The 22,708-nt window shown below is 37.8% G+C and overlaps 1 protein-coding gene across 3 annotated transcripts in view; it reads right to left on the reverse strand.

Moving 5' to 3' along the window:
• Window positions 1-2,160: 2,160 nt before the first annotated feature.
• SRP72 (signal recognition particle 72) overlaps window positions 2,161-22,708 on the reverse strand; it is a 39,012-nt gene continuing 18,464 nt past the window's right edge. Inside the window, exons 9-19 of one of the 3 annotated variants that reach the window (XM_017849245.1) lie at window positions 21,838-21,969; window positions 20,241-20,369; window positions 18,371-18,443; window positions 16,753-16,817; window positions 15,289-15,384; window positions 14,341-14,444; window positions 14,132-14,209; window positions 13,205-13,342; window positions 9,223-9,257; window positions 3,956-4,115; window positions 2,161-2,914 (exon numbers count right to left, since the gene is read on the reverse strand). In XM_017849245.1, the coding sequence (XP_017704734.1) occupies window positions 2,737-2,914; window positions 3,956-4,115; window positions 9,223-9,257; window positions 13,205-13,342; window positions 14,132-14,209; window positions 14,341-14,444; window positions 15,289-15,384; window positions 16,753-16,817; window positions 18,371-18,443; window positions 20,241-20,369; window positions 21,838-21,969 (1,188 nt within the window). In that variant the 3' untranslated portion in view covers window positions 2,161-2,736. Of the gene's footprint in view, window positions 2,915-3,955; window positions 4,116-9,092; window positions 9,258-10,373; window positions 10,831-13,204; window positions 13,343-14,131; window positions 14,210-14,340; window positions 14,445-15,288; window positions 15,385-16,752; window positions 16,818-18,370; window positions 18,444-20,240; window positions 20,370-21,837; window positions 21,970-22,708 lie in introns of those variants that run through there. The other 2 variants (XM_017849243.1, XM_017849242.1) reach the window with 2 other exon arrangements.

Here is a 22,708-nt window from a genome sequence, read left to right on the forward strand (position 1 = left end):
TCTGTTCGCCAGGCTGGAGTGCACTGGCACGATCTCGGCTCACTGCAACTTCCACCTCCCAGGCTCAAGCAATTCTCCTGCCTCAGCCTCCCGAGGAGCTAGGATTACATGCGTGTGCCATCACGCCCAGCTAATTTTTGTATTTAGTAGAGATGAGGTTTCACCATGTTGGCCAGGCTGGTCTCGAACTCCTGACTTCGGGTAATCTGCCCACCTCGGCCTCCCGGGTAATCTGCCCACCTCAGCCTCCCAAAGTGCTGGGATTACAGGCGTGAGCCACCGCACCTGTCCAGCACAATTATTATTTTTTGAGACAGAGTTTCACTCTTGTTGCCCAGACTGGAGTGCAATGGCACGATCTTGGCTCACTGCAACCTCTGCCTCCCAGGTTCAAGCGAGTCTCCTGCCTCAGCCTCCCGAGTAGCTGTGATTATAGCCATGAGCCACCATGCCCGGCTAATTTTGTATTTTTAGTAGAGACGAGGTTTCTTCATGTTGGTCAGGTTGGTCTCGAACTTCCGACCTCAGGTGATCTGCCCGCCTCGGCCTCCCAAAGTGCTGGGATTACAGGTGCGAGCCACTGTGCCCAGCCACAATTATTTTTTAATGTAATAAACTTATTTTCCTTCATTGTATCTGTTTCAAATAGACTTGTAAGGAACAATAAATGGCAGGCTCCAGAAGGTTTGAGTGATGCAATGATTTTTAAGGTTGGCTGTTCCCAATAGCATTAGAATTGCTATGCTTAATCAGTTTTTCAAAGGTTTACTTCTGTTTATACACACACCAAGATGAATTTTCAATAAGTTTACACTGAAACTTACCAAATCTCTCAATCCCATTAGATCAGTTTTGTGGGTTTGCTAAGAGGGACAGTACACACAATTTTGATACTCAGCTTAAAAGAAAATTCTTGGTTATACTAACCAGGAAGTCCTCCATAAAATGCCAACACCCAAAACACCTTAATCCATATTCACTGCTAAAATATTTTATTTTAAAATGTACCACAGTGAATGGATGTATCCATACTGGTTTTTATAAATGTACACATACACATCCATATATTTGACAAAGTATATATATGTACTGGTTAAAGACCTATCCAAAAGAGGAAATATTTCTAGAAAGTTCATGTATTTATACTTCATTTGACAATTAAAACTTTATTTGAACAGAAGTTTCAGTTGCTTAGCAATGACTAATGCTATCAATAATGACAACTAAATGGAGAACTGTAAATTTCACTGCTGTGCCTTGGGTTAACATTTTCAGTGATGGAATCCTAAATAAGTAACAGTTATTCCTATAATGGGGTATATATTCAGAAGTAATAAATATCCGTCACTATTACCAAAAGACTGTTCTCTGTAGGGCTCAAAAAAGTATTATGCCACAATACATCATTTGTATTTAAAAAGGATCTCTTTGTTTAGATGCCACTGCAGATTCTGCTTTTACTGAACAGAAAGGCAACACCCCATTTCTTTCTTGTAAAGGAGGAAAGTCTTTTATAAAAAACTCTTTGAAGAAGTTTTGGTAGTTACGTTCAGAGTCAAACACAGCAGCACTTTATTAACAAGGACAGAGTAATGTAATCACAAGGAAATACTTCTAAGTCTAAATTAAATGATATGTTGGGCAGCATAAAATGAATACTAACAAGGGCAGGCATCTCAATGTGTCTGTCTCACAGCTGTTCAATGTGAAAATAGTTTGTAAGCAAGGAAAGACAAGAGCAACATTTACACCACAAATTGACTGTAAAATATTTCATTACATTGAGAAAGGTAATCAATGGTCAAAATCCATAACCAGAAGGAGACACCATTTGAGTATCAATGGGCCAAACAGATCTGTCAGATTTTAATACTGCCTGGTATGCGAACTCAGATACTGATTTCCTCTCTATGTAGGAAACCAATGTTCATGTTCTTGATAACGGTCATTAATCTTTCTGATTGAGATAGTCCAAACCCATCTGACCTCAGAACACTAGGTCTAAGAGTCAACTTCTTACATTGATATATTTTCCTTGAGTTCTTTCATGGTGCTGTATCAGCATGTTACATAATCTGAAAATGACATGGGGCACAAAGGAGTCATATATATATAAAAATATGAAAATAATCCCATATTCCGATATCACATGACAGAAAATTTATGGTTAAATTATTTAAGACATTTACTTTATTTTTCTTGTGGCCATCCATTTAATTAAGTGAAGAACATCAGTGTATTAAGAAGGTCCCTCTTTATCACATGATATTTCTAAGCAGATATTTAGGAATGCTCAGAAGATTCCACTTTCAGTCTCCTAAGGCCTCCTAAGACATAATTTAAAGTGGGACTTGAACAGAAACAAGTATCTTCAGACTCCAGCTGAAATTGTAGAAATAGTTTCTGTTTAAATCCTGGGAAACCTTAGATAAGGTATGTGAAACTGAAAAAGGATTGAATCAGCACACACAAATAAAGGATACAACAGATACCAAGATGGGTAAATGCCCAATTATTTTCAGTCCTCATAATCTGTACAAAGCTATAAGGCAACCAGTAGGCCATATCTCACTAGGCAGACTTTGAGGAAGATGTTTCCCTATTTGAAACACAAGAAATTATGAAAATATGGAGATGAAGAGGGAGCAGTTCTGTGCTTCTTGCTGTGTTACCTTTATTATATTCCTAGTGTCACTGAGACTAGTTTAAAAACAGCCTGCAACAAGAATATTCTCATCACCAGCCACCTTTTCCACCTTTCTTCTTTTTCTGTTGCTGTTTCTTTTTTGTTGCTGGAGCCCCTGCAGGTTTCTGGTGTCTTGGGGGTATGATGTTACTTGTAGAGGCAGATACTGTTGCAGCACTGCCAGGTCTTGGGGAGGTGGGTGGGCTGCTCACAGTTTTACTGGCATCCCTGAAATCATTAGATCAGATCATTTTTGGTCACTCATATATTCAACAAAGGGAGAGTATAAAAATGTTATGTATATGGGTTTTACTTATCACACTTAACCCATTTTACTTATCACACGTAACACATTTTCTACTTCTTTTAAGGTAAGCTCCCTAACTCCCTATTGACTTTTCTTTTGAATAACATTTTTACTGTTTTTATTGAAGAAAAGTAAACATGGTACACATGCCAATTTTTAGAAAGCGTAGAAAATAAAAAATTTTATTTTTTTGAGACAAGAGTCTTGTTCTGTCCCTCAGGCTGGAGTGCGGTGGTGCCCAGGTTGGAGAGGAGTGGCGCCATCTCAGCTCACTGCAACCTCTGCCTCCTGGGTTCACGTGATCCTTCTGGGTTCATGTGATTCTCCTGCCTCAGCCTCCTGAGTAGCTGGGATTACATGTGCGCACTACCACACCTGGCTAATTTTGTATTTTTAATAGAGACAGGGTTTCACCATGTTGGCCAGGCTGGTCTCGAACTTGCAACCTCAGGTGATTGCCTGCCTTGGCCTCCCAAAGTGCTGGGATTACAGGCGTGAGCCACCGTGCCTGGCCAGAAAAAATATTTTTAAAATAACCTATCATCAACCATGCAGAACGTATTAACATTTCTAACACTTCTTTCTAGTCATATTATTTATTTACATCTGTTTATCTAGGCATTTATTTAGTTGAATGACTCAGTGTATTTAGTTGCCTACTGAGACTTTTCTTTAGTTTTTATAATACAAATAGTTTTTACTATATATATTTCACAATATATATTTGATTATATTGTAAATACTTAAAACTATTTGACTGTATTGTAAAAACTAAAGGAAAAACTAGTCTAAAAAGGCAATATATTTTCTTTAATTTACATAAGTGTAGTATAAACATTTATCAAAGATACATCAGTACATTTCTCATACTTAACATATATTAAATTCCCACTAGTAGCCTTGAGTCAATCTCAGAAACAATGTATGTTCTAAGTGCCCTCAATTGTGGAGCAATAACTTACAGCTCAGATGAAGCTCCTGCAGTTGCTCCCTGGGTCCCCTTTCCAATCTGATCCTTCTTTTTACCCTTCTTTCTTCCCCGGTAGTAAGAACGTTCTCGCATTGGCAGCCATCTTTCTGGATCTGGGGTAACTTTTGGGTCATAATTCTTAGGCAATTTTCCTGCATAATAATTATAAAGAGAGATGTATCATAATATTTTCAAGATTGATTTAAACAACGTCTCTAAGCCTGGGAATAAATAACATTAAAATGGAAATGAATTTATTTGAGAAAGTTTAATTTGTATAATCTAGCAGGCAAAATGGCCTTACTTTTTTTGTTATTATTATACTGGGATACATGTGCAGAACGTGGTTTGTTACATAGGTATACACGTGCCATGGTGGTTTGCTGCACCCATCAACCCCTCATCTACATTAGGTATTTCTCCTAATGCTATCCCTCCCCTAGCCTCCTACCCTTACCCCGCCACAGGCCCGGTATGTGATATTCCCCTCCCTGTGTCCATGTGTTCTCATTGTTCAACTCCCACTTGAGTGAGAACATGCAGTGTTTGGTTTTCTGTTCCTGTGTTAGTTTGCTGAGAATGATGGTTTCCAGCTTCATCCATGTCCCTGCAATGGATATGAACTCATCGTTTTTTATGGCTGCATAGTATTCCATGGTGTATGTGTGCCACATTTTCTTTACCCACTCTATCACTGATCGGCATTTGGGTTGGTTCCAAGTCCTTGCTAATGTGAATAGTGTTGCAATAAACATAAGTGTGCACATGTCTTTAGAGCAGAATGATTTATAATCCTTTGGGTATATACCCAGTAATGGGATTGCTCGGTTAAACGGTATTTCTGGTTCTCGGTCCTTGAGGAATTGCCACACTGCCTTCCACAATGGCTAAAATAATTTACAATCCCACCAACAGTGTAAAAGTGTTCCTATTTCTCCACATTCTCTCCAGCATCTGTTGTTTCCTCACTTTTAATGACTGCCATTCTAACTGACGTGAGATGGTATTTCGTTGTGGTTTTGATTTGCATTTCTCTAATCACCAGTGATGATGAGCTTTTCTTCATGTTTCTTGGCCACATGAATGTCTTATTTTGATAAGTGTCTGTTCATATCCTTCGCCCACTTTTTGATGGGGTTGTTTTATTCTTGTAAATTTGTTTGAGTTCTTTGTAGGTTCCAGATATTAGCCTTTTGTCAGATGAGTAGATTGCAAAAATTTTCTCCCATTCTGTAGGTTGCCTGTTCACTCTGATGATAGCTTCTTTTGCTGTGCATAAGCTCTTTAGTTTAATTAGATCCCATTTGTCAATTTTGGCTTTTGTTGCCATTGCTTTTGCTGTTTTAGTCATGAAGTCCTTGCCCGTGCCTATGTCCTGAATGGTATTGCCTAGGTTTTCTTCTAGGGCTTTTATGGTTTTAGGTCTTAGGTTTAAGTCTTTAATCCATCTTGAGTTAATTTTTGTAAAACGTGTAAGGAAGGGGTCCAGTTTGTTTTCTGCATATGGCTAGAATCCTTTCCCCATTGCTTTTGTCAGGTTTGTCAAAGATCAGATGGTTGTAGATAGGTGGCACTATTTCTGAGGCCTCTATTCTGTTCCATTTGTCTACATATCTGTTTTGGTACCAGTGTCATGCTGTTTTGGTTACTGTAGCCTTACAGTAATAGTTTGAAGTCAAGTAGCATGATGCCTCCAGCTTTGTTCTCTTTGCTTAGGACTCTCTTGGCCATACAGGTTCTTTTTTGGTTCCATATGAAATTTAAAGTAGTTTTTTTCTAATTCTGTGGAGAAAGTCAAAGGCAGCTTGATGGGGATAGCATTGAATCTATAAATTACTTTGGGCAGTATGGCCATTTTCACGATATTGATTCTTCCTATCCATAAGCATGCAATATTCTTCCATTTGTCTGTGTCCCCTCTTATTTCCTTAAGCAGTGGTTTGTAGTTCTCCTTGAAGAGGTCCTTCACATCCCTTGTTAGTTGTAATCCCAGGTATTTTATTCTTTTCTAGCAATAGTGAATGGGAGTTCACTCATGATTTGGCTCTCTGCTTGTCTATTATTCGTGTACAGGAATGCCTGTGATTTCTGCACATTGATTTTGTGTCCTGAGACTTTGCTGAAGTTGCTTATCAGCTTACGGAGATTTTTGGCTGAGACGATGGGGTTTTCTAAATAAACAATCATGTCATCTGCAAACAGAGACAATTTTACTTCCTTTTTATTTGAATATCCTTTCTTTCCTTCTCTTGCCTGATGGCCCTGGCCAGAACTTCCAATATTATGTTGAATAGGAGTGGTGGGAGAGAGGGCATCCTTGTCTTGTGCCGGTTTTCAAGGGAATGCTTCCAGCTTTTGCTCATTCAGTATGATATTGGCTGTGGGCTTGTCATAAATAGTTCTTATTATTTTGAGATACATTCCATCAATACCTAGTTTATTGACAGTTTTAGCATGAAGGGGTGTTGAATTTTATCGAAGGGGAAAAGGCCTTATTTCTCAGCATGACAAAAAAATTCAGAGGCCATAAAGAAAAAGACTTCACAGATACACCTATATAAAAATTTTAAAATCTTCATTTAGTAAAAAATATATTTCTAAGAAAAAATTTAAAATACAAACTATATAATAGAAGAGTGGAAAAAAATCCTTAATATAATTCTTGCTGATCAATATGTAAATCACTCAAAGAAAAATGGACTCAGCTATAATTAAGGTAGGTCAGGAGAAAGGAAAGTAATTCATCTTCTGAACAGATGTTCACCCTCACTAATTAAAAATGAGAAAGGTAAAAAACTCTATCAGACTCGTAAATATTAAAAGCAGTAATACCTAGTGTTGGTGAAATGGTGAGAAGCACTCACCAACACTGTATTAGGAGAAGTGTATACTGGTATAGCCTTCGTGGAGAGCAATTTAATCTGACAGCACCATTAGAAATTTATAGACTTCTAGAAATTTATCGTGCAGAAACCCAAGAGATACAAAGTTAAGAACAGAGTATTCTCTGTGATGCTCTTTTTCTTTCTTTTTTTTTTTAAAGATGGATAGGGCAAGGTATGGGTGGGCTGATATTCTTTAAGACAGTAAAATAAATGTCTATCAATGAAGATGATTACATTATAATATGCCCACAGTATAGCAACCTATTCAATTGGGTTAAAAAGTGAAGTGCAGGCCAGGCGCAGTGGCTCACACCTATAATCCCAGCACTTTGGGAGGCCAAGGCGGGCAGATCACGAGGTCAGGAGATCGAGACCATCCTGGCTAACACGGTGAAACCTTGTCTCTACTAAAAATACAAAAAATTCGCTGGGCGTGGTGGCGGGCACCTGAAATCCCAGCTACTCGGGAGGCTGACGCAGGAGAATGGCGTGAACCTGGGAGGTGGAGCTTGCAGTGAGCTGAGATCGCACCACTGCACTCCAGCCTGGGCGACAGAGTGAGAAGCCGTCTCAAAATAAATAAATAAATAAAGTGAAGTGCATCTATTAATCTGAAAAAATGTTCTTCGCAATGCAGTCTAAAGTGAAGATTAAAACAAATTATATTATGTTCAACTTTCAGCACCTAATGATGTATGTTTGATTCTATATATATATACATATACACACACAAAAATGTTAAGTAATTGTCTCTGGGAGCATGTTTTTTTTGGGAGTGGGGGACAGGCTCTCACTCTGTTGCCAGGCTGGAGTGCAGTGGCGTGATCTCGACTCACTGCAACCTCGGCCTCCCAGGTTCAGGCGATTCTCCTACCTCTGCCTCCTGAGTAGCTGGGACTACAGGCACACATGAGTAATGCTCAGCTAATGTTTGTATTTTTAGTAGAGATGGGGTTTCACCATGTTGGCCAGGCTGGTCTCGAACTCCTGACCTCAAATGATCCACCCGCCTTGACCTTCCAAAGTGCTGGGATTACAGGCGTGAGCCACCCATGCCCAGCCGCAAGCATGAATTCTGGGCAAGGAATTTTACACTCTTTATGCCATTCTATAATGATAAGTATCAACTACCTTTGTTTTTAGAATAAGCATATGTCACTTGTAAATTTTAAAAAATATTCATCTAGAAAATACAAAAATAGAAAAGAAAGTAAAATTTTACGTTATTATCACCTACAGCTATCAGCTGTTTCCTTGCAGTATTACTAATACACAAATATTAAATGTTTGCCAATTTTCAAGTACTGTGACAAAAGAACCAATAAGACTTCCAGTTAAAGACAGTGAAATGGATACAAACATTAGCTTGTGTACCTTCCTCGAACTCCACTAAAATGGTAATAAAACACATTAAAGGAAGAACAGAAGAAAAGATATTGTCAATAAAATTTTGGTAGCTGGAAAAGAGATGGAGGAGTAATAATAAACTTAGCTAAGTCTTGGGAAACCCATATCCTAAGATGGCAGAGAGCAAAATCAAGAAATAACCTGATTTATATCATAGATTCCTCAAAACCTCAGGAACTTGGGTGGCTTCAAGGATAACATCTAATGAGGTAAAACAAAGCACGGTAATGTCACCCAATTTTTCCAGAGATTAAAGCCACACCCCAAGCCAATCAATGCACGTTATTTTCCTGGTTAATAATTCAAGGCTGGACACTGACCTACTTGGCCAAATCAGATTAATGAGAAATACCTGCCAAATCTGGAGAGGGCTTCTTTGTTGTGATGAATATAAATGACAAGTATGTGGCCCTGACTGTTTCCAGTATACATTGTATGACTCTAATGGAATTCTGTTTTGTGGACAGCAGAACAAAGAGAGAGAAATACTGAGTCAACCAACCTTGATGCTAACATTCCTCTAGACTGCCAACTTTATAAACAGTACATTTTCTTAAGCTAGTTTGATGGAATTTTGTAGTTATGTGTAGCAGAAACATCATAATGTGTAAGGGCTTACTTTTGTGCCAGGCACCACTCTTAAGAACTTTACATGTAGTATCTGATTTAATACTATAAGATATATACTATCATATTCCATTCCACATATGAAACACTCTGGCAGGTATATTAAATAGCCTGTCCATAGTCACAGAGTAAAAGAGGGAGCAACAATTTGAATTTAGGCAAACTAGTGAATTGCAATCTTTAAAGTAACAGAATAAAATTAAATGTTAGCTATAGTCAAGATAAAAAGTTTTCAAAGATATAAGAGAGGGCAGTATATTTATGTCCAAATATTTCTATATGGGGCTAAAGTCAAACATTTATCTTGTAGAAAATTTATAAAGATTTTTTAATGCCTTACCCTTCTTTTCTTTTCTTCTTTTCAAATCTCCCTGTCTACAAAGAGAAAAAAAAATCATTACCATCTTTGTGATAAAATATTTATAAAGCATTAAGTAAGTGCTCTGTAAGAGTTAGTTGGGCACTTATCATAAACATGGTTTAAGACTTGGTATCAGCTCACCAAAGCTAACAAACTAGTTAAGATTTGATTCAGGTTAGAGTCCATTAAGCTTCAGATACTATAATTTTTGGAAGGTACTTTAGAAAACAGAGGTGACAATTCGAAAACAGATTCTGTTTACATTGAAAAATTTTTTTCAGTGGCACACATTAAGTCTATGTAAAAAGTAATCTGCACAAGCATGAATATCTACAATCCCTTGGTAAGTTACTCTATGTTTGGCACGACTTTAGAGAATAAATTTTTTGCCAGAAGAACACGTGTAGGTCAGATACATGCAAAGAATTATCTCTGGAAGGAGATGCAAAACAAGTTACATTGGTTATGGCCCTGGGAGGGAGGTGGGCAGACACAGATGGAAGACTTTTAACTTACTCTTATACTTTTTTATCTTTCATATTTTAAAACCTGTGAGTTTATTAATTTTTTAATGTAAGTAAAATATGTATTAAGTACACTCACCAAAAAAGGCACTAAAAAGGGCATACAAATTAACACTTCAAAATAACTGTCAAGGGCAGGGGGAGGGATAGCATTAGGAGATATACCTAATGTAAATGACGAGTTAATGGGTATAGCACACCAACATGGCTCATGTATACATATGTAACAAACCTGCATGTTGTGCACACGTACCCTAGAACTTAAAAGTATAATAATAATAATAAAAAAATAATAATAATAATAATTGTCAAGCATTCTGAAAGTGGCTGGGAACAGTGGCTCCCATCTGTAATCCCAGAAGTTTGGGAGGCCAAGGCAGGTATCACCTGACGTCAGGAGTTCCAGACCAGCCTGGCCAACATAGTGAAACCCCGTCTCTACTAAAAATACAAAAATTAGCTGGATGTGGCAGTGCGTGCCTGTAATCTCAGCTACTCGGGAGGCTGAGGCAGGAGAATCTCTTGAACCAAGGAGGCAGAGGTTGTAGTGAGCGAGATTGCACCACTGCACTCCAGCCTGGGTGACGGAGCAAGACTCCTATCTCAAAATAAAGCATTCTGAAAGCTCTAGTGAACAGAGAAAAACATAAAAATACATCTCTCTATATATTCTTATGTGATATAACTCAAGAAATATGAAACAGTGAACTAAAGATGAGACAGCAACAATTCATTCTATAAGTCATTCAATTGTGAAAGTTCTCTCAGGATACCCCAAATAAGAAATGCAACATACTGTTATCTTACTTGAGTGTTTCATCTCTTACCCAGAGTGTGCAATAGTATTCTAAATTGTCTCCCTACAAATTATACTCCACAGCCATACTAAAATTTCCCAACGGTTCTCTGCTCTTTCTTATTTCTCTGCCTTAGCTCACCCTTTGCCTACCTCGTCCTCATCTTCCTCAGGGTCAACACAATCATCTTCTCCATGAAGCCTTTCCTAACTTCCCACTGTCCTCAGGAAGAAGTGACTATTCCCTCCGGTGTACTCCTCTATGCCCTGTACAATCACAACAGGTGCAATCTTTATTGCAATTATTGTTTAAATATATTTCCTTCTGCTAGACTCATGTTCCTTTTTTTTTTTTTTTTTTTTAAGACGGAGTCTCACTCTGTCACCCAGGCTGAGTGCAGTGGCGCGATCTTGGCTCACTGCAACCTCCACCTCCTGGGTTCAAGTGATTCTCCTGCCTCAGCCTCCCAAGTAGCTGGGAGTACAGGCATGTGTCACTACGCCTGGCTAATTTTTGTATTTTTAGTAGAGATGGGGTTTCACCATGTTGTCCAGGCTGGTTTCGAACTCCTGACCTCAAGTAATCCACCTGCCCTGGCCTCCCAAAGTGCTGGGATTACCGGCATGAGCCACCACGTCAGGGCTCAAGTTCTTTTGAGAGCAAGTACCATGATTTATTTTCTGGTCAACACCTAGCGTAAACCTATCACATAGTGTATTGTTAAAAGAAACTAAACCTTTGCATCCAAAAGTTAGTATAACAAAATACTAACTTTTAGTAAGATAAAGAGCATTAATAATGCCTAATGAAAATACTGTTCTTAAACTTAAAAGCTTAAAAATTCAATGTATATCTTAATGATTGTTTAAGAAAAAAGAGAAAGAAGTCAGGTGCGGTGGCTCATGCCTGTAATCCCAGCACTTTGGGAGGCTGAGGCGGGTGGATCACCTGAGGCCAGGAGTTCAAGACCAGCCTGACCGACATGGTGAAACCCTGTCTCTAATAAAAATACAAACATTAGCCAGGCATGGTGGCAGGTGCCTGTAGTCCCAACTACCCAGGAGGCTGAGGCAGGAGAATCACTTGAACCCAGGAGGCAGAGGTTGCAGTGAGCTGAGATCGCACCATTGCACTCCAGCCTGGGCAAGACTCTGTCTCAAAAAAGAAAACAAACAAACAACAACAACAACAAAAAAGAAAGAAAGATTATTTTAAAAGAAACTTTTAAAGATGGGGGTCTTTCTCTGTCACTCAGGCTGGGGTGCAGTGACGCAATCACTGCTCACTGGAGCCTCAGACTCCTGGGCTCAGGCGATCATCCCACCTCAGCCTCCCAGTAACTAGAACTAGAGTCAAATGCCACTATGCCAGGCTAAAGAAGGAATTGTGTGTTCTTAGTTGTTACCCAACCCTGTTTGGTGAAGAAAAAAAAAATAGTAAACATATTTAATTGAAAATCCATTTAAGAACTCCAACTAAATTTATAATTGTAAGATGAAATGGAATTTGGAACAATGTAACCTCTTTGAGACTCCAATTCCTTATTAAAAGTTTTGGAAGTTATTATGAGAACGACAATGCTTTTTATGAAATGCAGAGTTTGTTAGGAAGAAATCAGTCACTGTTGCTGAGTTTTTTTTAAGTTAGGGAAAATTTAGATTTCAAAAGGCATTCAAAAAAGGAGAAAGTAATAAAACGTATGAAAGCCACAAAGCTAAGGAAATGTTTTATCTTTTCCATGCTCTATTTGTTCTGAGTCAAAAGTAAAATCTTAAAACATTTTACTGTAGGTCTCTGCTAACTATATTTTTAAGATGACAATGGAACAAACGAGTCAAAATCTGACTTCTTGTAAGTAAATGAAGCCGATTAACCTTTTCATCAAATCAGCAAAATAAATCATACACCAAATGATGTACTAAATGTACAACAATAACTTATAGGTAAAGGAAGGCACATCCAGCCTATGGAGTGTTTAAAAAGGATGAAATATGTCCACATTTTAGTATGTGGAAAGATCTCTAAAATTCATTAAATAAAAGCAAGTTGGAAAACACTAAGTACAGTACAATTTTCCTTCTATAAAAAATAACTGGCCATGGTGCTCAGCACTTTGGGAGGCCGAGGTGGGTGGATCACTTGAGGTCAGGAGTTCAAGACCAACCTGGCCAACAGGGTAAAACCCTGTCTCTACCAAATATACAAAAATTAGCCTCTAGTACCAGCTACTCAGGAGGCTGAGAATTGCTTGAACCTGGGAGGCGGAGGCTGCAGTTAGCCAAGATTGTGCCACTGTACTCCAGCCTGAGAGACAGAGCAAGACTCTGTCTCAACAAACAAATAAACAAATAAGAAACTAAATAACAAAAAATAAACTAACCTAAAAAAATATTCATAAACCACCTGTATGTGTAAACACAAAGAAAAACTTCTGGAATAATAGATTAATACCAGAGGTTAATTTTGGGCTGAGGGAAAAGGGAAGGAAATAAGGACAAAGAGCTGGGTACAGTGAAAGAAATGGAAAAGAAACAAAGAGAACTAGAACTTTATTCACACAAAATTTCTATAAGAATATATTTTTTATTCTTTGTCTAATTTAAAATCAGCATTAGAGAATGTTACAGCGAAAAATATTACCCTTGTTCCTTTGGTTGACTATCTCCAGTAACTTTTCCACCCTTCTTCCGAATGTACGTGGCGCCAGGAGAATTTTCAAGAGCCTCAACATCTACTTTTAGAGACATACTATCTGACGATGGCAAGTGTTTACTAAGACTGTGATAGAACAGGAGTTCAGGAACATAATATACACAAACACACACATTTATATAGATATATATGTTTGCCAATATATCTACTGACACTGGAAGACTGTCTTTTCTTGATGACCTTCAACAAAAGCAAAAATGTTCCTAAATCTTCTATACAATAACAATTACAAGTCGTATCAATTATATAGTACACACAGTATTCTGAAAGGAGAACATGAGGAGTCATAATCTAATCCTCTATTCCTTAACTCAATGATGTGGAGCAAGGTGGTGGCTTAACACAAACTCCATTCCAAAACAACTATCAAGTTTATGACTTGAGACTGCTTAGCATCCACCAACCCACCTCAGTTTTGGGAACACACTCTGATGAGAGTAGCACATATGATCCAAGCTCAATAAGGGCATCAAATTTGCTTATCAAGTAACTATTTGAGATAAGCAAGTGACCTAAGTAGTTGAATCCGAAAATAAGATTTCAGAATCATGCAAAACTACCCACATAAAATACGCTTTTTCTTTTCCTTGCTGCTGAACTTGAACCTGGAGGAAAAGACGCTATACCCTTTTGACTTCATTTTTGCTTCTGGATGAAACTGAACCCTAAGTTGGATCTATCGCCGCATTTTTCAATCACACTGATCAATAAATTGTCATTTTTTGGTTTTACTAGTTAAAAGGAGGATTTGTTAGTTGCAATTTACAATGGAAAAAGCTCCAGTCAAAACACAGATATTAGAAGAGATGTATTGTGCTACTGAGGAGCTGTAAGAAACAACAATCAAAAGGATACGCTTTGGCTTTCTCTGGATCTACAAGTGAGTAAGCAGAAATAAGCTGTGCCAGGGTGTGAATATCTTTTGGATTTTGTCTAAAAGAAGAAATAAGAAAATTACTGAACTGTTTATAAAACTGGAGAAAGTAATATAAACAAGTAACTCTCTCATATCAAGTAGCAGCAATAAATGTGTTATTTCTACAACTCCATGTTTCAGAGCTTACTTCCATAGCTGTTGTAGGTCACTAATTGCCTCCTTCTTCCGCCCATATTTGAGTTTGAAGTTTGCAGCTTCTCTTATCAAGGACAAATGAGCAGGAGATTTGGGCTACAGTTTCAATAAAACGAAAAAAAAAGTTTCAAGCTAAATATCTAGCAAGCAAATGCAGTTATATCCATTAGACCTTTAAGAAATACACCGATGCATTAGATCCCTCATCTTAAGTTTCACTGAATGCCTGAAACAACAAAATCATCCACACATGTAGAGGAAAGCAGGTGGACAAATTATTAACTGTACAATCACCAACGGATAAATTTGGAAAACAACCTATATCTATTTGGTGTCTATAACTGGAAACATCCCCCTATAATAATCAAATCTTAAAGATATGCCACCATAGTTCTCAAACATTAATTTAATATAATACTTTCCCAGAGCACTGATACCCTTCCACTGCTAACAGTACTAACAGTATAAAATGTCACCTGCACAGCGTTGTGTATAATTTTAAGTTGGATACTGCTCATGCAGAGATCCATACTGGAAATAATGATATTCCTACTAGAGCCATGATAAACAACTATTCCATGTATTACTGTTGTACTAATTGCTACCACCCGTGGGTTCTCTAGCTATTAAAGATGATCTCTTAAATATGCAATCATGTACTATTATTATTTCTTGAGATTACATAAACAAATACATGTACACATACAGCAAGGAGCTTGAATAAATATAAATGAGCTATTTTTCTATTTTGCAGCCATTGTTTATTTCTAATAATTTAATTTGGATCTGGTATACTGAAAAAAATGAATTTGATAATCTAAATAGTATTTCACTTTTAAAATAGTGACGTGTAATACTTCAGTTTGCCTGAATTTTTTCACTACTACCTCTTTATTTTATGTAAAACATGCCCTCATAACATTTTACTCCATTTGTTTACCTGATGGTTTTGATACCACTGGATAGCTAGTGCGAAGACCTCAATGGCACTATCAATATCTTCTTCATGGCTGTACATGGTAACTAATGCAGACACCTACACAGCCAAAGGTATAAATTAGTGAATCCTCCCTTCACTCCCAGAATACCATTTTTGAAAATAAAAAACACTGAAGAAATAGCGAATAAAGGCTCTCTGTTAGTACCTGATTTATCATGAAAGCTACTCCCTTTAGAGAACATAGTAACTTTACTTCTAGAAATACCATGAACAACCGTGTTTTCCAAATATGAAGGTAGTTATCTGTAAAATAAACCTTTCCTTTAAAGCAGTGCCAGTTCACAAATGGTTTGGTAAGTACAGAAGTTGAGAATAAGCCCTTAGAAATGTTCATACAATAAGACACTGCTGGACATTTAAGTGTATGATCAGTGAGGCATACATAGAGTGGCTGAACTCTCATGATGAATCCCACGTGGCATGAGCTGCTTCAAGCCAGCAAAAAGAGTGCCTAGTGTCGCTTAGGGACAGGAAGGAGGCCTACGCAGCTGGAGTGGAGGGGGAGGGGGATGATGAGCAGTACGAGATGAGGATAGAAAGGAAACAAACAGCTGGATCTTTAAGAACAATCAGTAAAACTGACAAACCTCTGGTCAGGCTAATCAGAGGGAAAAAGAAAAAAAGACATGAATAACCAGTATCAGGAATGAGAGAGGTTCTATAGATACTAAAAGGATAATAAAGAAATACAATGAAGAACTTTTATGCCAATAAAGTCAGCAACTTAAATGAAATGGATACATTCCTTGAAAGGTAAAAGAAGGCCATATATTAAATATTAGAAACATTTTATTTTCAGTCATATACTATATTTGACTTTAAGGTAAAGTAATTATAGCACAATCCTTAAAATATGAATCTTCAAGGGAAAGCACTACCATATTATTACATTTACTGAGTGCCAACTGCACAGAGGTCATGTTAGAGAATGCAAGCATGAATAAAACAGCCCCTGTCCAAAAGATGCACTACAGAATTATACTATGGAAAAGATGCTTTCACAGCTATATTAATGATTGAAACCTGCAATATTTGAATAATCAGAAAACTAAAAACTAAATTTGTTGGCCACTATTACGAAATTGTTCTAATTTAAAGAAATCATCACACTGATGAAAATGGTTTAGGCTAAGAAATTCCCTACACAGATCTGAGATTATTTGAGGTTGGCTTTCAGTGATACTGTAAGGCCTAAATAGTGCCTGGCACATTTGACTGAATAAGAAACCAATACCAGAGCAGATAATGAAATTAAATTTACACCACACAATCATTACTATTATAATTACTACTCCTACCTTAAAGTGAACACATATTACACATATAAATAAAGTGAATAACATTAGACATATAAATAAATTATCAATTCAACTACTTTTCAATTTTGTAATGTTTTAAACTCACCATGCCTGGTTTATGCTTTAACTCCTCTATGCTTCTTAATATTAGACATGCTTTAGAAATATTACCTTAGGAGAATAAACAAAATCAGCATTACATAGAAGAACACATATTATGAAAAAAAATACAAGAAATTTTACTTCCTCCCACTACTTTTGCTTTGGAAAGCAACCATAAGTCATATTTTGTAACATCTCTAAACATGTAAGTTTTGAGGTCTTGGGGATGGTGAACTCTATTCATTTAGAGATAAGGAAACTGAGCTCTAAAGAAGTAATATACCTTGCTTAAGTTCACAAAGAAAGTTAATGGCAGAGCTGCTACCAGAAAAGAAGTCTCTCAACTCCCAGTCTGTTGAGTTCTATTTCTTCTTTTTCGGGCTGTAACTTGAAGGTGGGGTCCTTCCCTAAAGGCCTTGAAACATGTTACTGTAGATATGAGTGTAATGGAAAATTTCCTATGGTGTTAAATTCTGATTTTGTACTCATTGCAAACCTCAATAACTCAAAATTCCTAGTCTTTAAATACAAACAAAAAACCATGACAGACTGTCAGGAATTTCAAGATAATAAATCATCCTTGAAAAAATAAACTAAACACAGGAAGAAGAAAGATCAAGGAAAGGGCAAAGAAGAGAAGACAGGGCTGAGAATAAGGAAAAAGAGATAAGGAAAGTAAAGAAATGTGAGAATTGGATAAGAGGGAGATCTGCAGTGTGTCTCAACCTTGTTTTCATTATTGCCCTACTAAGGACATTTTAAACATTTTTTCTCTAACTGCCAACTCCTCTCCTTCAACTCATAAAATTTTCATTTCAGCCATTGTAATATTTAAGATGTTTGTGACGAATTGTCACCCCCATTGAAAATCCACACTCTATACCACAGCTGTTTGACAGAACTTTTTGTGATGATATAAATGTCCTATATCTGTGCTGTCCAATATTGTAGCCACTAGTTGCACACAGCTACTAAACTTTTCTAAGATGTGGCTAGCATAATCAAAGAACTGAATTTTAAATTTAATTTAACTAATTTAAACTTAAAATAGCTACATGTGGCTAGTGACTACCAAACTGGGCAACACAGCTCTAGATAGTCAAAGTTAGATCAAAACCACAGACAAAAACATTGGCAGTTTTAAGATTCAAACACATCAGTTCTTGTTAAATTCTATTACCTTTCCCCAAGCCCAAAGACATAGGTGGCAAAATGTAAAACGAAGTAAGAATGAAGGGCCAAGCTAAGAAATTCTGAAAACTATGATGCAAAGTAGTCATACAAATATTACCAAGTGACAGACATAAGCATTTCTGCATGTGACATACTCAGGCAATTTGAGTAGTATGTATGGTCTTTTGGAACAGAGGAATTCTTTGCTTCAGAACTTTCAAGGCACAGATTGAGAATCATTCTAATAATTTGGGAATAATCTGTGAAAAGGGGCAATTACCTCACTACTAAATCTGTTGGAGATCATACAATCTAGCTGCATGTTTGAAACAGTAATTATTATGCTTTACCATTACACAAAAAACTTAAAATCACATAGTTCACAACTGTAGAATCATTTCAACCATGTTTTCATTCAAATATTTTAACCATGATGAAAACCATAATACCTTGAGAAATTTTCAACTGTGCCATGGTCAGCTTAATTTCAGCCGCATTTTCTGGATGCTGATCTGAAAATTCCTAAATTTTTTTAGTTTGGGGAAAAAAAAAATCACATTTAATTTACACATCTAATTGTATACATTACAGTTATTTAACTCAGCTACATAAGATTTTATTTATTTATTTATTTATTTTTTGAGGCGGAGTCTCGCTCTGTCGCCCGGACTGGAGTGCAGTGGCCAGATCTCAGCTCACTGCAAGCTCCGCCTCCCGAGTTTACGCCATTCTCCTGCCTCAGCCTCCCGAGTAGCTGGGACTACAGGCGCCCGCCACCTCGCCCGGCTAGTTTTTGTATTTTTAGTAGAGACGGGGTTTCACCGTGTTAGCCAGGATGGTCTCGATCTCCTGACCTCGTGATCCGCCCGTCTCGGCCTCCCAAAGTGCTGGGATTACAGGCTTGAGCCACCGCGCCCGGCCTACATAAGATTTTAAATTCAGTTTTAAAATATTAAACTTCTGGCTGCCGGTCAAAATCTTAACTTGGGAAAATTTTTATTCAACACCCACTTTTTTTCTTAAAGGTATGCTCTAAAAGTAAGTGTAATAATGTCAAGTTTTCTGTAAGTCACTAACAGAGAAATCCATCATCCCTTGGCCACGGGGTATTGCTTGCAGAACCATCCCGCATTCCAAAACCCAAGGATGCTCAAGTCCCTTATATAAAAGTACAGTATTTGCATATAACCTACACACGTACTCCTATACATTTTAAATCATTGCTAGATTACTTATAATACCTAATATAATGTAAATGCTATGTATATAGTTGTTATATTATCTAGCGAATAATGATTTTTAAAGTTTGTATATGTTGAGTACAGAGGCAATCATACATTTCCAACCCCAAAATGTGCTTTTTTATTTTTCTGAGGTGGAATCTTGCTCTGTCACCCAGGTTGGAGTGTAGTGGCGTGATCTTGGCTCACTGCAACCTCCGCCTGCCAGCTTCGAGTGATTCTCCTGCCTCAGCCTCCCAAGTAGCTGGGATTACAGGAATGTGCCACCATGTTCGGCTAATTTTTTGTATTTTTAGTAGAGATGGGGTTTCACCATGTTGGCGAGGCTGGTCTTGAACTCCTGACCTCAGATGATCACCTGACTGGGCCTCCCAAAGTGCTGGGATTACAGATGTGAGCCACTACGCCAGGCGACCCCCACAAAGTTTTTAATCCATGGCTGGTTGAATTCTTGGATGCAAAACTCAATGATACAAAGGGTCAACTGTAATAAATATTACTAAATAGATTTTTTTTTTTTTTTTTTTTTCTGGGGGGAGGGAAGGGGCAGTATCTCTTCACTGAGTGTCCCTGTTAGGCAACTGTGTCTGTCGGGATGATCCTAATTGTACCTGTCCAACTTTTCAATGTAGTTTATATTCAAGAAATTTAAATATGCAATATAATAGCTGGTTTGGGTTGATAAAAACAAAGTCAGTATCTCCATAATTGAGGTTCTGGAGTGGAACTCAGTGGAGATCAGATTATTGCAAAAGAGGTTAAGCATGTTCTAGAATTATACATGCCTAAACAATCCTCTAACTCAGGTTATTGCCTCAAACAATCCCCTAACTCAGGTTAAATAGATCTCCAAACAAAACAGCATTCTTTAGCATTTATAACAAATACTTACATTACAGAAATTTATATAAAACAAAGCTGTAACCCAAGAGTTGACTAAAATGGCACTGAAATTTGTGTAGTGGTACATTTCTGATTAGTTTTCCCATTAAATTTACTTGCTTGTAGGTTATTACAACACAATGAAAAAGAAACAAGGCTGCAAATGCCTGACAACACATTCAAGTAATTATTTTACCTGAAGCAGCTCTATTGCTTTTGTGTGCTGCTTTTCACGGCAGAGCTGGGCAGCTTGGATTAACACAGGTAAGAGATGCTCAGGACTTTGGGACTGTAAACTGGCAGATATTTTGCGGCATTGTTCAGCCTAGAAGATACCCAACCCCACAACAAAATAAACTGGTTAATGAAATTAAACACTAAATGACCAGAAAGAAAAGAAACATGGGAAAATCAGTTGAAACAAATATTAACCAAAGAACTGCCTAGGATAAGAGAATCAGTTTACAGTATCTATTCTCAATTTTTTCTTGTAAGAAAATGATTTCCATTTATTGAATTTAATCTATGAACTCTAAAAGCCTTTAGTAAAGGAGAAATTCTAAACATTCACTTGGATGCCTAAATTCTAGAACTGTTTAAAAAAATCAAACACATCAAGTATAAGCATTTGCTTCAAAAACAAAATGTATACGTATTTCTTGTTAAATTATTAAGAATAACTTGACTCAGTTCTAAATAACAGAAACATTACTGCCTCTCGGGCGGGCACAGTGGCTCACACCTGTAATCCCAGGACTTTGGGAGGCTGAGGCAGGCAGATCACGAGGTCAGGATACCAAGACCATCCTGGCTAACATGGTGAAACCCCGTCTCTACTAAAAATACAAAAAAATTAGCTGGACGCAGTCATGGGTCATGGGCACCTGTAGTCCCAGCTACTAGGGAGGCTGAGGCAGGAGAATGGCATGCACCCTGGAGGCAGAGCTTGCAATGAGCCGAGATCGTGCCACTGCCCTCCGGCCTGGGCAACAGAGCGAAACTCAGTCTCCACACACACAAAAAAAAAAAAAAAAAAAAAAAAAAAAAAAATTACTGCCTCTCTCTCCCACTAAAACTTCTGCTCTAAAAGAGTATAAAATTAGAAGTAGAATGCTTACTGGAGTTAGACTTGACCTCCTTAACATTTATAACTTGATGTGATTATACACAGCAAAAATGAAAGATGGGTCTTAAATCTATAATCATGGCCAGCATCTTTGATGATTTTATCTTAATTCAGATTAGAAATAAGGTAATGAGAAAGTTATCTCATTTAAAGGTGTGAATACTGTTTTCTTTCCCTTAAAAGATGTCAACTCTACACCCTTCTAAGAAATTGGGCAAATTACTTGTTTAATAAATAAAATCTATGACATATAACATTCTTTCTTTTTATTAGAGACAGTCTCTCTCTGTCACCCAGGCTGGAGTGAAATGGCACAATCTCAGCTCACTGCAAACAATTCTTGTGCCTCAGTCTCCAGGGTAGCTGGGACTACAGGCATGCACCACCATGTACAGACAGGGTTTCGCTATGTTGCTTAGGCTGGTCTTGAACTCTTGAGCTCAAGTAATCCGCCCACTTCAGCCTCCCAAAGTGCTAGGATTACAGGCGTGAGCCATTGTGCCCGGTCAATAATATATATAATATTTTGAGGAAGGAAAAATATATATTTATGAGTCGACGACAAAATACAAACAAAAACTAAAAACAGATTAGACTAATATCCCTATTACTCCTCATACACCATATTACAAAAGGTTTAGCTATGACACCAAAGGTAATTACCCACCTGGTTTGTGTACATAGCAAGTAGAGCTTTGTTAAATTCTATAGCTTGTAGTTGTTTCTTGGAAAGTTTAAACTCTACTCCTTCCGCATTGGTTAATTTCACTTTCTTCTTGGAGTCAAAGACGTTTTGGTCCTAACAAAGAAAAGTTTATCCACCATTAACAGAATCTCAGATTTCAACTTATTCCTTTTTTATTAACTTTATATAAATACAGCAGGACAGCTTGAATCTATCTACCTGACTGGGGTGCCTAAGCTAATAAGATGCATATAAAGTTATCTTGGTTCACAGAAGTAAACAAAATCTCTGCAATTCAAATCTACTCATATACACAGTTATCCCAGAATCCACGCCCACTCCTTTTAGAGCCTTCTCAAAGGAGGCTTCCTAGGTATAAAAAGGTTTAACAAGTGCACTGCTTTAAAGAAATGGAGAAGGGGGCGGAGCAAGATGGCCGAATAGGAACAGCTCCAGTCTCCAACTCCCAGCGCAAGCGACACAGAAGACCGGTGATTTCTGCATTTTCAACTGAGGTACTGGGGTCATCTCACTAGGGAGTGCTGGACAATCGGTGCTGGTCAGCTGCTGCAGCCCGACCAGCGAGAGCTGAAGCAGGGTGAGGCATCGCCTCACCTGGGAAGCGCAAGGGGAAGGGAATCCCTTTTCCTAGCCAGGGGAACTGAGACACACAACACCTGGAAAATCGGGTAACTCCCACCCCAATACTGCGCTTTAAGCAAACGGGCACACCAGGAGAATATATCCCACACCTGGCCGGGAGGGTCCCACACCCACGGAGCCTCCCTCATTGCTAACACAGCCGTCTGCGATCTAACTGCAAGGCAGCAGCGAGGCTGGGGAGGGGCGCCCG

Source organism: Rhinopithecus bieti, unplaced genomic scaffold (genome assembly GCF_001698545.2).
Source record: "Rhinopithecus bieti isolate Rb0 unplaced genomic scaffold, ASM169854v2 scaffold_31527, whole genome shotgun sequence".
Lineage (NCBI taxonomy): Eukaryota > Metazoa > Chordata > Mammalia > Primates > Cercopithecidae > Rhinopithecus > Rhinopithecus bieti.